The following is a 16510-nucleotide window of genomic DNA, read 5'->3' as shown; positions in this document are numbered from 1 at the left end:
GACTAATACTGGAGCTACTCTAATTTATATTAAAAAAAACCATAAGCTTCAGCGCTTATATTACTAGTAATTATTTTATACATATTTCACAACTGATTACCATGAAACACTGTGGTAAGAAACTGCTTATATAGACTGCTGTCTGTTAAACAGCACATTGCTGATCATGTTTGAACACAAATGTCTCTCCGTTCCTACCAAGTAAAATCTAAACTTCCTATCCTACCCTTCAATGCTCTCTGCAGTTTTACCTTTCAAGTCTTACCTCCCGTTATTTCCCTTTAAGTATGCTTGAGCAAAATAGAGCTATACCATTCTTTGAACATAACCTACCCTTTCCTGCTCTCATGCCTGTAGTGCCCTTCCCTCAATTGTACTTTTTGAAATCCTGTACATTTCTGAAGACCCAATTTAAAGGTTACTGCTTCCAAAAAATAATTCCCTGGTGCTACTGGCAAAGAATAATCTTTCCTCCCTGAATTTGCTCTATACCTTATTTTTACCCCATAACACTTAACTGTCCTACATGGTATTTTAGTCATTTGAATGTATAACTTTAAGGTGGAATAAATGTCTTATACAACTTGGTATCTCTTCAACATCTAGCAGTGTTTTGTAAATTGCAGATCTGGCATATAGTAGAAGTTTCTTGAATAAATAAATGAATGAATGTTTAACTTTTTGTTTTCACTCTATATTAATTCTGGTCAGTAGTAACCAATAAAGGCTGGTTGCAGCAACAAAGTACTGTACTCTAAGAACTATTGGTAGTAAACTATCTCTGATAAGAGGAAGTGTTCTGAACACTTACTTGGCACTCAGGAAATATCTGTTAATTCATTTCCCTTTACTACAAAATTATTTAGAGAAGAATTTTTGAGGATAATGAAGATGAAGGTGCTGACTTTTATGAAATTAGTCAAGTAGTTGTACTAAGCACAGTTGATTAGAAAAGCTCTGTCAACTGATTGTACTTAAATAATATAGCCAAGTATAATACCTTAGCGATTTGAAAGCATTTAGCAGTGCTTTTCCCCTGGGGGCATTTCTCATTCTTTTTCTCTGTGTTGTATTGTTCTAAACGGCTTACATAGTACATAGGAAGTCTTCAATAAATGTAAACTATTATTAATATTAATGCTCATAGTAAATATTTACTTGGGAAGCCTAAAATCAAACACAAAGCTCTACAGGGAAAAGGACAAATATTGAAGGTTTAAGCCAAAGCTATAGAATTTAGTATTTCTCAATTGTAATAACCTTTGGAACACCTCATTATTAATAAAAGTTGCCCTATGAAAAATAAACTGTTGAATAGTAGGGATATTCTTCAACTCCCAGGGCTAGACAGATATTTCTCCAAAAGGTACATTGCCTGTCAATAGCAGAATTTAAAGCTTAACTTCTAATATACAAGTCAAGTTATTGCTATGACTTTTTAAATGTATAATATTCAAAATTACTTAACCAATTTTATCACTAGGGTTTAAAACGGAAAAATATGTAATAGAAATCTTTTTTAAAATGATACCATTAATTAATTATGACCTAAGACGTTTTACTAGGTGTATAAAAAAATAGTGATTACCTTATTCCCATGTATTTAATTTTGAATAACAGGTCTTTCTACCAGCTTTATGTCTTCCAAGATGTACTGTCTTAATTGTTTCTGAACTTTCTTTTGCATAAAGGTACTGTCTATTCTCGTCTCAATCTTGTCTCTTAATTCATCCATAATGCTTTCGATAATATTTCACTAATAGCACAAAAGCATTCAAGTCTTCATGCAAATGATTTAAATATAGCTACAAGTTTATAAAGAATGAGTTGTTTCTTTATACATTTATATCTAATAAATGATAAAAATGTAAAATTTAGAAATGTTATTTGATGACTTTGTTACCAAACCAACTTTTTTTTTTTAATATTTTTATTTGTTTGTTTGTTTGTTTTTGGCTGTGTTGGGTCTTCATTGCTGTGTGCGTGCTTTCTCCAGTTGCAGCGAGCGGGGGCTACTCTTTGTTGCGGTGCGCGGGCTTCTCATCGTGGTGGCTTCTCTTGTTGCTGAGCATGGGCTCTAGGCGTGCGGGCTTCAGTAGTTGTGGCACGCAGGCTCAGTAGTGTTGTGGCACGCAGGCTCAGTAGTGTTGTGGCTTATGGGCTCTAGAGTGCAGGCTCAGTAGTTGTGGCGCACGGGCTTAGTTGCTCCACGGCATGTGGGATCTTCCCGGACCAGAGCTTGAACCCGTGTCCTCTGCACTGGTAGGCGGATTCTTAGCCACTGTGCCACCAGGGAAGTCCCCCAACTTTATTTTTGTATACTGTTATTAGAGATTACCAGTAGATTACATTTTTAAACATAGGGATTCAAGGACCTCAGTGATTCAGAGACAGCATGTGACAAATTGTCAATATTTTTGCATCTGCTTTGGTGTGACAATTCATCTTTGACATATGAATGTAAAATATAAATGTTAATCCAGTAGTGAAAAAGTAGCTTAAAACTGATTTCTTAACTTGCTCATCTGTGTCAGACCTGAATTTGAACTGTCATTACAATACTAATGTTTTTCCTTAGTGTTTCTAACAAATGATATAAAATAGAAATAATATACTAACATTATTGCTACATTTTCCTACAGATGAAAATGATAAAGTTGAGATAGATACTAATGAGGAGATTTCCGAAGGCTTTGTTGTAGGAGGTGGAGATGAACTTACTAACTTAGAAAATGACCTTGATACTCCCGGTAATTTCAGATTATAAATACTTTGTGTCCTGCTGCATGGCAAACTCTTATATTTTTATTGTAACTGTTTATTAACTATTAAAACTGTTATGTTTTTATTATTATCTCATTAATAATGATAATAAGTTCTTTTAGTAGTTTTATTACATCTTACGCCCTCACAAATCATTTAGCTAAATCCACTTTCCATCAATTTTATGTTATTATTTTGTTTTAGGTTTAATGTTAAAATTAGCAATAAAATTGAAATAGCAAATTTTAGTTTTTCTCTTATTACTAAGATTCACTTTTATATTTTATGTTATATGGGACAATTTGTAGACATTTTATGATTGGTTCCCTTCTCAGCCTAAATATTTTGTTGTAATGTTGTAAGGTATAGATGTAGTACCTATGGAATGCTTCAAATGTAAATCTAAACCATGGATCAGATTTTCTGATTTGGTTTGGAATTGATAGTCTTAGTGGTAATATTATTTTATAAATTTTGTGCTTACCTTAAATATTTAAATATTACTACTAATAAATTATTTTATACATACTTAATAACTAATCACAATAAAACTCTTTGAAAACTGCTTATATAGATTACTATTAAATTCATCTCATATTGTATATCAATAAATATTATACCGATAATCACATTTGCAATTGAACTTCTGAGTTATTGTATAAAATATAAAGATACTTGCTGATGGTTAAGTAGATGAGTGTTCCATATACACTACCTTTATAAGTCAGCAGCAGGTAGCTTTGTATATGTGAGAGGTTCCATAAATACTTATTGAATTGAATTCTTATAGCAATAAAAAGTCTTTGGCAATCTTTTTAAACTTAAAGGTAAGAAAGTGAAATCCCTAATATTTATCTTTTCCTGTAAAAAGCTACAGGGAGGGAGAGCAGGTATTCTTCCCAGCCCTGGCATGTCTTTGCAATGCTAACTTGCTTTGTTTCTTTGCTATTTGAAATCATGCTGTTACTTCTCCAAGAAACAATCAAACATGGTCTTCCTAACTATAGACAGCACCCAAAAAAATCTGTGTCTTTTGTCAGTAGCTCCTTCATGGTCTAGTATTAAATAATACTTTTACTAGATACAGGTCAGTATATTTATAATTGTACAAGTCCAGGAGAATGCTGATATTTAAGGAAACTTAAAAAAAAATTAACCCCAAATTAAAACTGCGTTTTACTTATTTCTATTTAAAATACTTTAGAACTTGGATAAGTTTGATTTTTCTTTTTGAAAAAAATTTTTGTTGTTGCTTACCCACCCTCTCACCACAACCACCATCAAAGTCTTTAGTAGAAACCAGTATCATCTCTTTACCACGGAGGGCATCCAGAAGTACAGAATTAAAGCCTTAACATTTGATTCATGGAAGTATAAAATCAGTGACAATAAGTGGTACATATTTCCTGATTTAACAGTAGATTAAGAAGGCAGGAGAAATTAGCCCTTTCTTGGGTAAGGTAAAGAGAATTTTCTAGTTTTAGTTATAGCAACTTTGTGGGGTATTTTAATGTATTTAAAGGTTGGTTAATATTAGGCCTAACATTAGGCTTGATTCTTGTCCTTCTTAAAAACACTCTTCCTACTTTTTGTATACCTAAAAAGAAAACACATCTCAGTCCTCCTGTTTTTGGAGTTAAGTAATATATTGTTTACAACTCTCCAGCATGCCAATAAGTGTTGGCGAGTGCATAGGACAGACTTTCCAATTCAGACTATGGTTTATTTCATGGCAGTAAGAAATAGGAATGCAAACTGGAATCTGGAAGCATGTAGCATACATTATGGTTTTTTATCCTGGCTTTATTTTCCTCAAAATTCTTTTTTTAATATGTATATAAAAGTCATAATTTTTTAATAATAAGTTGTTTAATCTTTATCTTGATTTGACCATAGTTCATCAGATATTGTTTAAAAGAGAAGCCTGGCAATATAAACTGACCAATTTGCATGAAAGTAATGATAATAGCATTTATTAAGAGTCTTATAATTAGAAAACTTATTAATCTTTATGAAAAATATCATTCATCAAATGGTTGGCGTGTCTTTTATAATCATTTTATTAAAGAGTTGCTTTGAGTGAATGTTTAAATAGAATTATTTGTTTCCATTCTCTTCTGAGCTATTTTATTAAATAAAGATTAATTTACTTGCTAAAAATAATTTGAAATTGTTTATTTTTAAAGTTATAGCTATTTTGTATTTATTTTAAATTTCTATCCATATTTCACACATTCCAAAATGTGATAATCTTTATTGTACTTCTGCCCTCTAATTAGAAGGTATTTGTAAACATATACCCTGTTTCAATGCTGGGTATATATGTATACCCATAAACATTGGAACACTGGATTCTAACAGTGTATACATGACTGTCTAAGATCATCTTAAGAACTTAATATGGCATTCATTATATGTCTAAATTTAATATACTAGAAGAATTAAAACAATAAAGTAATATAATTTTTAATCAAATGTGTTACCTCTTTTAAATACCTACTTTGTAATACCTTGTTTTATTATGTACAACCTATACAGTTGCTAATATAAATATGTACATCAAATATGGGCTTAAGTTTTCAGGTAAGCATAGCTGCTATTAACTATAGAATAACTAAATAGTCTTTAGGCATGTTGACTATATTCTTTAAGGGAACTGATTTTGGGGAAAAGTACATATACATGCATGTATATCATACACACACACACACACACACACACATACACACACACCCCGGAATATATGCTAAGAGACTAGATTTTATTTATTCCCACCACAAAAAAGAAATGATAATTTTGTGACATGATAGAAGTGTTAACTAATGCTATGGTGGTAATCATATTGCAATATATAAATGTATCAAATCAACACATTGTACATCTTCAACTTACACAAGGTTACATATCAATTATGTCTCAATTTTTAAAAAGGGAATATAGTCAATATCCCTAAAGACTACTTAGTTATATTATAGTTATATGGTATGCAGTATAGTTTATGTATACATACATACATATATATATAAAGAGTTCTCTTTTTTAATATAGTAATATTTTTATGAAGTCCTTTAAATTGATAGCCTACACATCTAAATGCATCTCATACAGTTATTCATAGTATTTGCATATTTAACAGAACAAAACACTAAGTTGGTGGACTTGAAGCTGAAGAAACTCCTAGACACTCAGCCACAGGTGGCAAATTCACCTTCCAGCGCAGCTCACAAAGCTATAACTGAAAGTTCAGAGCAAGACATTAAGGTAAATCTTACTTGTTTAAAATATTTGACTTAGTATCTGTGTATTCTAATTTCCACTGGCACTTCATAATCCTAAAGTCAGTTTCTTACCAAATTCTTCACATTAAGATTAAGATATACAAATTTTTATTAAATAGCCAATAAATTAAATACCAGTATGGTAATCAGTATTCAGATACTGTTTTTCAGATAAACTACTACTTTAAGTTGATATGTCAGTAAAAGTAAAAACTATTCTTGACTTCTGTATGCATTTGTATTTTGCTAACGAGAATATTGCTAAGAGAATTCTAGCATATTCTATCATCTTCAGCCTTTGACCTGTTAAGATAAATTAATTCCTGAAGATGGTATGTGATTGAATATAAATTTTTAAGATACTTGCATGTGCTTTGTGCCAATATAAATCTTACCTTGTGTAAGATTTTAGCCAAAATGCAACATTATAAGATGATGATGATAATGACGATGATTTGTAGTATTTATATTATCCCCACTCAAGCCATCCCCCCTTTTCCTTGCACTGTATCATTAATATTTCTCTAGCTTTAGGGCATTTCTAGTCTTGTATAACTTTTTCACCCACCTGCGGACTATGGGGACTGCCCTGCTGACTGAAAGGATTTCCTTCCCCTGACACAGAGATGCTTTGAAGTCCCAAAACAATGACTTTCATTGCTTTTCCCTTATACTGTTGGTTTCTATAAATTGGTGATGAAAGTGTGTGGCAGCACCAGAGGACTTTTGGTCACTGTCTTTGAACAAAAGGAAGCCTGGATCAGGTCTGATTTTTTGCGTTCAATTTAGCTTTCTGCACTGGATTTAATGCAGAATGAAGCTGGACTAAGAATAATACAATGGATTGAAAAGGCTAACTGAATTAGTGGGTTTAGAGGAATACATTTGTAAAGTGGCAGAAGTCCCTAGTCATAAAAAGGTTTCTTAAGATGGGATTTGCTGGCTAATCGCACTGATATTTTAGCATGTTGCCAGCCCTCAAAAAATTTAGCCGTGTTTGTTTATTTTGGTAAAGACTTGAGTTTTAGACTATTGGGCAGTTATTATGGTAACAGTAGAATACACACTTTTCTTAAACAAACAAACAAATAAATAAAAGCCCTAATTGTTTCTATCCTAGCTACATAGCTAGCATATTAATAGCATGATACTAATAATAAATATATAACTTAAAAAAATAAGACAGAGGTATTTTCGTTCTCAAGGTTTAATTATCTAAATAGATGCAGTTGTTTTTGCTTTCCAAAAAGCTCTTAAATGTAGTTATTTTCAAACTTATTCCAACAAAATGTGTGCTTTAAACAGCTTGTCTTTGTATGGATCTTTTTAGTTCAGATTTTTTAAATGGTGCTTATAAAGAACATATAGAGTCCATCTGTTCTCTTGAAGCTTTCAGCATTGATTTAGGGTTTTATTTTTTTAATAAAATGCAGTTTACACGTTTATAAATGAGGCATTCTGTGTTTGTGGAAAAGGATAAACTGTTACCTTCCCTTGAGGATTCTGTATCCCAGGCCTCCTTGAGGCTAGAGAATAGGCCATTGGAGGACTCCCTCATTACTGATTGTCTCAATGCAGAGGAAGGGCAAAGTCTTGGTAGCTTTTGATAACCAGTTTCAGCATTCAGCAGGCTTAGCTATTAGTCATGCATCTTAGCCTTTCCCTATTTACTTTCAAAACACTTAATAAAAATAATAAAGATTAGGTATAAAATGAAATATTTGTTTGGTACACAGCACCACGGTATCTGCGGCTTCCACACACTGCAGTGGTTCAGTCTTCTGGGATATTTCTTGTTGATAGAACCATTTGAATTTGTTACCAGTATTAACATAGGAAGCTCTGGAAAAGATAATTGTAGTTTCCTTAGCTGTAAAGGGCTTACTTACAAATCTGGCTTTGGAAAGTTATAGCTGATGAAATGCAGTTCAGTGGGGTAGTGTTATAATCCTACCTTTTAGCCTTCATCCAGCATTAGTGGTTTATCTCAATGGGCATAAAATTAGAAACTAGTTCTTCTTGTCATACAAGTCTGTGGGACTGTACAAACAGATGGGGCAGAATAGTGGGGCTGGGGTGGTGGGGCGGTGGTAGACAGAGGCAATGTGGCTTTTAAATGATACATATCAGAAGAAGACATGGGAGTTCGCAGTATCTAATGAATCACAGTTATCAAGAATGATCCTCCATTTAAACCATGTCTCCCAAAGGTTTCAGTTACAGGCAACAGACCTTGCCGTTGAGCTATTTAGAACATCTCTTTATAGTCCTTTTTTCTTTCAAAACGTTTCTAAGTTGGCATTATCTTAAATCAGTAAAACTTGTTTTACTAATGTGTAATTTCACATTTATAAGATCAGGACTCTCTTACCACATTTGTTTCACTTTTAGAATGGCACAGAAGATCTCCGGACTGAGCGATTACAAAAAGCAACAGAACGATTTAGAAATCCTGTTGTGTTTAGCAAGGATTCTACAGTAAGAAAAACTCAACTTCAGTCTTTCAGTCAATATGTTGAGAATAGACCAGGTAGGAACACTTTTTTACATGTTTTCCCGTCTTATGATTTAACAATATTTATATATGTATATATATATATATATATATATATAGAAGCTGATAATGTAAATCCACATTTCAATACACAAATATCAAGCTTTATAATAATTTTACATGTCTTTCCCTTTTTTTAAGAGATGAAAAGGCAGAGATCAATACAGGAAGATACAAAGAAAGGAAATGAGGAGAAGGCAGCAATAACTGAAACTCAGAGGAAGCCATCAGAAGATGAAGTGCTTAATGTATATTAATTTTTTGTGTGGTTTCATGATTGCTGATAATTCCAAACTGTATGTGGAAATAGTGCCTTTATTTGTTAAAATGAGATGTTAGGTTTTTTAAGATGTCAATCTCCAGTGCATTCAAAGCAGAGTGAGAGGGGTGCACTGTTGAATTAGTCTGCAGTGTGGTGATAATTGTCAGATAAAAAAAATGAATTTTTCAGAGTTCCACAGCCCCAGCTTCCTTGAGACATTTCCATCAGGGCACTTCCCATAAAGAGATTCCAGTATTGATCTACTGGGAGGATTTTAATTATTACAATAGCAGATACCGCAGAGCTGCAGTTAGAGGGAAAAGTCACATGAGACCTGCTAGAATTTCTCAGCCAACCCATTTTGTTGGCTTGGGTTAATGGGTGTTCAACCTTTCCATTATCCAGATCAGCCGTGAATTACTAGCTGAATGATGTTTGCATTAATATAATATATATGGTAATTTCTTCACTTAATTAACGGGGAGGTTCAGCTCAGTAGGGGTATGGGCTGATCATGTGTAAAATTGATTTGTGAGGGAAATATTTGATAGACCGCAGGGAGAAAGCTGCTTTTGATGGACAGCTGCGGGACAGAAGCAGGAAGAACAAGTTTTAACTTGAATTTTTGTCTGGAAGCATTGCTCTCTTTAATGGTGCTACTTTTTTTTATTATTATTATCTCCAGTTTGTGTAAATATTTTCTTTGTTTTTACTCTTAAAATTGTCTGTTATGGATTTTAGAATCCTTGCAAATGTAGTCAGAGTTACAAACTACATTTTAGAGCTGTAAAAACTTCTCATTTTTAAGTTCTCGTTTTAAAGTTGTTTTACTAAAACCTGGCACGTCTTAATACATAGAAGAGCTAAGTGCTATATCCTGATGAAATATTTGGTATAATTTATAAGATACAGAATATTTGAGTATACTATATACTCACACTAAAGAAATCTGAGTATAAACTTTGTTACTATTTTTAACTGAACCAATCAGTACAAGCAATGAAGTTTACGTGTTGCTTATCACTTCTGTTTTCTTATATCTTTGTTACTTTTACTATGTTTGTTTTGTCCCTCTGGATGGAAATGAGAATAGTCCTTTTTGAAAATGCTCTGCTGTCTGACAGGTAGATGCAAAAAGCATTCACCAGATTCCAGATTTTAAACCTACCATTAGCATTTATTCTGTTGTTATAGTTTTTTTATTTCATAGTGAGATGGAAGAATATCCTCTTTGTATGAATCTTTTAAAAATACAGTAACTTATTTTATCAGTCTATCCTGAGACATTATCAGTTTCATGATTTTTTAAAATATTTCAGCTTAAGTTTGTCAACTACCGTAGTCAGTTTAACAATAAGCTGGTTTAAATTGAGTTCATGTGTGAGTACAGTTTACTGGTTCCAAAGATAAATAAGTTATACATATGGTTAGACAGGTTTGTTCATTATGAGAATTCCAAAATATCCTCGTAAATAACGTAATTCTTGATTTTGTTTCTTGTTTAAGGAGTAACGAAAGATAATTCCTCATGGCTTCTTAGAGATTAATATGCTTCTAGGTAGGGAAGGGATTTGACACAAGAACGTTGTTCACATTTATTTCTCTGAATACATATTGTAAGTGCTGATATTAGTAGTGGTAGTGGTGAGAGTAATCACTTAAGCAGTTCTTTAGTATTTCTCAGCTACTTAGGAAACTAACCCCTAGAAATGCCACAAGACAAACAAGCATTCCAAAGGAAGCTATAATTAATCAGTTTGGTACTATACCATGAATAACCCTGCCCCCTAACGATTTCAATTTGTAATAGGAAAATAAAAAGTAAGCCTATATTGGTACTTTATAATAGAACTGCTACTTCAAATAAAACTTCTAAGGATAATTTTTTTTAACATGCTTGGTTGTAAAAAGTAAAATTTCAGTTGAAATCCAAATTTGGTTAAATGGAAGATTAACCAAATCAGTGTACTGGTGGCATTAGATCCAGCGTAGCAAGGTTTGAAACCACCTGTCAAGTTAGAATTCGCAGCTACAATAATTAGTAATACATCAACAGAATGACATGTTAAAGTACAGAAGCCAGCTGGAGGGGAAACTGGAGATATTAGAAACTTCTCTTTTATCATTTTTTAAAAATACTTTAAATAGTATAGTTACTATGAAAAGAAGAAATGTATCTTTTTAATTTTATATTTTTGTAAGAACAAATCTGATTTTTTTCAGGATAGATTCTTTATGAAGCAATTCCTTAGTTAAATTCCATTTTTATATATTACACTTTTGAATTAAAGATGTCATTGGTGTTTGTTTTGACAGTCACCAAGGGAAAATTATCTTCTATCCTTGTCCATGCTTAATCACTCTGACTCAACTCTAAGGAGAATTTTTTTCTTACTTAGTGTTAACTTTTTAAATCTGGCAAATCTGGGTGTTAAATTATAAATATAATACTAAACAGCCAAGATTTTCTCTATTTACAAAAGTTTTGCAATATATGTAATACATATGAAAATTTTTTGAATCACAGGGCGTTGCTTTTAGTTACTAAGAGTGATACTAAGGGCGTATTTGGTTCTCTAGGTAAGTGCTTTACTAAGTGTTTGTAGAAAGGAAAAATGCAACTTACAAGTGATTTTTTTTTCTTTCCTGTTTGTTCTCGTTAACAGAAAGGGTTCAAAGACACCAGTCAGTATGTTGTAGGAGAATTGGCAGCACTAGAGAATGAGCAAAAGCAAATTGACACCCGTGCCGCGCTGGTGGAGAAGCGCCTTCGCTATCTCATGGACACAGGTACGGTGCCCAATTACACTGTAAACAGTTTTGGCAAATTGAGCGTTCACAAACTCTTATAGAGTTTTGGAAGTGTGAATCTTTGAAGCCTGAATGTTCAGCAGAACTGCCTTGAAAATAAAAAGGCTGCGATTTGCAGCCACCTCTCTGGGCCCTGGTGATAAGAGTGCCTTCATGGGAAGTGATAACTCGCCCTGATACCGTGTGAGCCAGCACTATTGAACAGTGTGCTCATCCATGCAGGGTTGGAATACACATCTGTGCCTCATTGATATGCCACTGCTTAAAAAAAAAGTAAGATCTTCACTGTTCTACTGATTCATTGGGAAAAAAAAAAGATTTGGCCAGCTAAAGCCATGTACTGCATGAAACAGAGCACTATGCATAGGGGACATCTCCACGGACTAGATCACTGAAATTTGAGAATACTATCTGGTTACTGATGCTCCACAAGTTTTTTTCAAGAGAACTGGTTTTTAAAAGTCTGTAATACTTTGTGTCACAGTTGCATTTGAAAGGATTAAGGTATATAGGAAGGTTTGTAAAAATGGTTTAGAGCAGCAAGTTAGCTCCTAACCAGAGGGTAGATTGGCATTTAATGCTGACTGCCAATAGTGATTGAATAGATCTAAGTGTACAGTAAGCTATTGGAAAAAAAAAAAAAAAACTGTATGTGTGTATATTTTAAAGAAATATATTTCTTTAAAATATATGTCTATACATATATGTTTCTTTAAAATCCTGCTCCTACAAAAGGGGTAAAAATGGGAAATAAATTCAAATCATTCATGCCAAATTAAAAGTACACTATATTAAGTAAAAAAATGTCAAAATGTAAGTGGAAAATCTGTTCCTTTAATCTAATTAATTGCTTTAATTTTATGGCAGTGTTAAAGTAGATTAGTAAAGTAGATTAGTAAATTAGTAGTAGATTAGGATTGGAAAGCTTTCTTGAACTTTTTCTTCTCTATTTGCCAAAGATGTATTTATAATTAAAGAACTCCTCCAGAAATAAGCATTTATATGGGACATTTGAAAATTGCCTACCTTAGTGAAATCAGAACATACTAGAATGTGAAGAGACCTTTGGCTTTATCTGGCCGGATTGGTTTCAAGCTGTGTTCTGTGGAGACTTTAGGGCTTCTTCACAGACACCTTGGGGCTGGTAGGACAATAAGGGAGCAAGCAGATAGACGTCTGGGTTTCTTACCTTACTTCAAACAGAGTAGCTCTGAGTTTATTTATATGAAATAGCGGCCTTCTTGGATGAGCTCATTTAAAGAAAAGGTTCTACTGGTTAAAATTTAAAACGAAACAAAAAAAAGGTTTTTTTTTATTTTTTGAAAACTATTACCTAAACTTCTCGTTATACAGAGGAGACAGAGGCACAGGAAAAGCTCAGTGCCACACAGATCAGTAAGTGGCTGACCTTCAGCTAGCATGCAAGTCACCAGAACCCTATTATACCATACCCTATGATACCTGCTATGCCAGATTACCTAGAACATGTTTATCATTGCCCTAACAAGTTACATGTATGCTCATTCATATACATAGACTTTTGTGTGGATATGCCATAAACCAACACATGGCTTCACACTTGCATTTTTCCTTTGGTCTCTGAAGGGTTTTGAAAATATTATGTTAACTATATTAAAAATGTAAATACTAGGTAGTGAAATTTCTGTAATACATTTTTAAATTATTTCCTTTATATATTTTAAGGAGACTTTTTTTTTTTTAAATTCTTTCAAGTAGAGCACCTTTCCTCTCTGTGTTGGATAAATTAGATGTTACTATAAAAGAGCCTTGTGTCACAAGAGAAAAAGCTAGAAATTCTGTTTCCTTTCCTTCTTTCACACTTGGGGCCTGATTTATTGAGGGTTCTAACCAAAATAGACTCAAGTTCTCCTCCCCATACTACATATTACCAGTGAAGCTTTATAGTGGCCCCAACTAGAGATCATTTATCATCTGAAAGACAGTCACGGACTACAGATTGATTCTAGAATCTCTTCAGGGCTTTATATTCCATACTACACAGGACAGAATCTAGTCTAGACTGGATCTGCTAGACTTGATTCCCCAACTTGATAAATGCCGAGTATCCCCCTGGATCGTATTGAACCTCCTCCAGCTCAAATAATGGTCTCCCAAGATTTGCCTAAAGCCTGGGTAACAACTGAAGTGAAAGATAAGGTGTTAGGAAGGAAAAGCATATATTTATTCATCCTTTTCCTTTTTGGGGTTCCCATACTTCCAACTTTTCATTTATTATAGAAGCTAGTACCTTTTCTCTGGTATCTTAGAGTTTTTGTGTACTTTCTGAATCTCAGCCTTACAATTAAGCAGAGCAGATAGTATCATATTCTTTACATGATAAAACTGAGCCTCAGATTGGGAAAATGGCTCATATAAGATGGCCTAATTACTAACGGCTGAGTTAGGGCTTGTACCCAAGTTTTTAGGTTTTCTATCTCTTGAGACAGTTCTCTTTTCCCACTACGTCTTTTTTTATAGCAAAAGCATACTTTATCAGCTATTTCAATTTTTATATACTTGTAGGTACTGACTATATACAATTTTTAATTGTATTGATTTGAAATTCATGTATAAAAGTAACCGTTTTAAAATGTAGAATTCAGTAGCATTTACTACATTCACAGTATTGTACAATCACCACCACTATTTCCAGAGTTTTTCAGCACCCTAAACAGAAACTCTGTACTCATTAATTCCTCATTTTCTCCTCTCATGGTCCCCTAGGACTCGCTAATCTACTTTCTGTCTCTCTGAAATTGTTTTATTCTAGATATTTCATATAAGTGAAATCAAACAATAGTTATCCTTTTGTATCTGGCTTCTTTCACTTATTATAATATTCTCAAGGTTCAACCATATTGTAATGTACCACTACTTTATTCCTTGTTGTGGTTAAGTAATATTTCATTGTATGTGTATGCCACATTTTGTGGAGTCATTCATCCATTGATGGACACTTGGGTTGTTTACACCTTCTGGCTACTATGAACATCGTCTAAAAGCATCTCTTTGAATCCCTGTTTTCAGCTTTGGGGGTTATATACCTAGAATTGGAATTACTGGGTCATATGGTAATTCTCTATTTTGTATTAAGGAATTGTACTCAATTTTAAATGGGTGTGAAGTTTATTTAGAAGTTGATTTGTGGAATTGAAGAATACATTTTCCAAAAGAAGCACTGTTATAAGCATCCACAGGCCAGACAAACCCACAAAAATCTATTAATTTAAAATGTAACTAAAATAATACTAATAGTTACATTAGACCTGAGTCCTAGGTTCCCAGGGTTTGAGCAGCTCTAGATTTTAAGCACCAATCCCTTTAACACTGAAGCTCTTGCATCTTGAGAGAGGATAGTAGGGACTGGATGGTGGCCTAGACTTCTGGGCATTTCTCCTGGCATGTTGGGAGAAGACTCTAGCAAGAAAGTAGCAAAGGATTGTAAGAGAGAGCCTCAGTGGGTCCTGCAGCAAGTGGATCCCTGGGGAGGTACCAGGGATGAGAATGGCAATGACAGGGGAAGGGCTGGAAAGATCCCAACATTCATTTAGGGGAGAGGCATCTGTGTCAGAGTCAGCTCAGCTGTGGAGATTTATATGACTGGTCCCTTCTGAAACTGAGTAATCCTAAATCAGTGGTAGTTTGAATATTAAATAACAATACTGTGTGTGAGAGAGAGGGCACGTGAGTATCTTCTGCCATCCTGTCTTAGGATCTATAATATCCTCATGCAAATACTAGAGAACTTTTTTCCATCAGTTCTGAATGTTTTGTGGGTTTTGTTTTTGTTTTTCTTTTGTAATTGTTGCAGAGGAGGAATTTTTAAATTTCTAGCACCTGAAGTTTGTAACAATTACTTCTTTGGGGACACTAAAGCTTATTAGTTAGAAACATGCATGTGTTCCAGGCTGACGTTTTGTATGTAAGTATACGGCTAATGAATCTGTACCAGCAATGTTGTTACCCTTGCAAAAATGGAGTTTATAATGGAAATGTTGATGGGCCCTTTTACTAAAGTGCAGCAAATAGTGTTACTATAATGAATGGTGTTTCTTTTCCATTCCTGATCTGTTTTCATTTGATGGTTATCAAACTTTCTTACTGTAGAACTGTAGTGTTTAAAACTAATGATTTGTGGGGTTTTTTAAGTGACCATATTTTATTTATATTTTGAGTGTAAACATTAAACATTCTGAGGGGAAAATTGCAATAAAATTGCATTTTCTGGCTTTATAACCTTTAAACACTGAATAAAATGATCATGATAACCTTCTTAAGTTCCTGGGCCACAAATACTGATTCCATAGCTTTTTGTAGACTAACCACTACAAAAACTTAGCAAATGACCATTTAAAAATATTAAATATACTCAGGGAAAAAAGAATGAAAAGAAATAACTTTCCTATACATTCCTCAGAACGTCTCTTTACCTCAACCTTTGAAGAGTCAAATGTGGTAAACGTTAAAGCTGCTTTAAAGCAGGGAATTGGGCCCACAAAAAAAAGAAAAGTAAAATTTTTGACTTGTTACTGGAAACCTTTCTCTTTGAATCTCCAGAATTACCCATTATCTTTACCTAGAGATAACAATAATGGTCAATATTTATTACATGCTTCTTGTATGTCTGGCTTTATGGAAAATGCTTGACATACATTATTTCCTTGTCTCTCACAATGGCCCTATGAGATAGGTTCCATTTAATAACTGGGACTGTTAATGATCACATTTTTTAGTGAGGAAACTGAGGCTTAGATAAGGAAGTAGCTTGCCCAATTCACATAGTTCTCAGGTGGTGGTACCAGGAGTCAAACCCAGTCTGAG

The 16510-nt window shown here is 33.5% G+C and overlaps 1 protein-coding gene across 9 annotated transcripts in view; it reads left to right on the top strand.

Moving 5' to 3' along the window:
* The window catches only part of EHBP1 (EH domain binding protein 1), a 559191-nt gene that overhangs the window by 501863 nt on the left and 40818 nt on the right, over positions 1-16510 (top strand). For 8 of the 9 annotated variants that reach the window (XM_079941625.1, XM_079941630.1, XM_079941629.1 and 5 more), the window contains 4 exons: positions 5900-6024; positions 8433-8571; positions 8737-8843; positions 11524-11647. In XM_079941625.1, coding sequence (XP_079797751.1) covers positions 5900-6024; positions 8433-8571; positions 8737-8843; positions 11524-11647 — 495 coding nt within the window. Of the gene's footprint in view, positions 1-2642; positions 2751-5899; positions 6025-8432; positions 8572-8736; positions 8844-11523; positions 11648-16510 lie in introns of all 9 variants that reach the window. The other variant, XM_079941633.1, reaches the window with a different exon arrangement.

The sequence above is a fragment of the Stenella coeruleoalba genome (assembly GCF_951394435.1).
Source record: "Stenella coeruleoalba genome assembly, chromosome: 13".
Taxonomy (NCBI): Eukaryota; Metazoa; Chordata; class Mammalia; order Artiodactyla; family Delphinidae; genus Stenella; species Stenella coeruleoalba.
The sequence above is the reverse complement of the archived record's forward strand: the minus strand, read 5'-3'. Positions and strand labels throughout refer to the sequence as shown.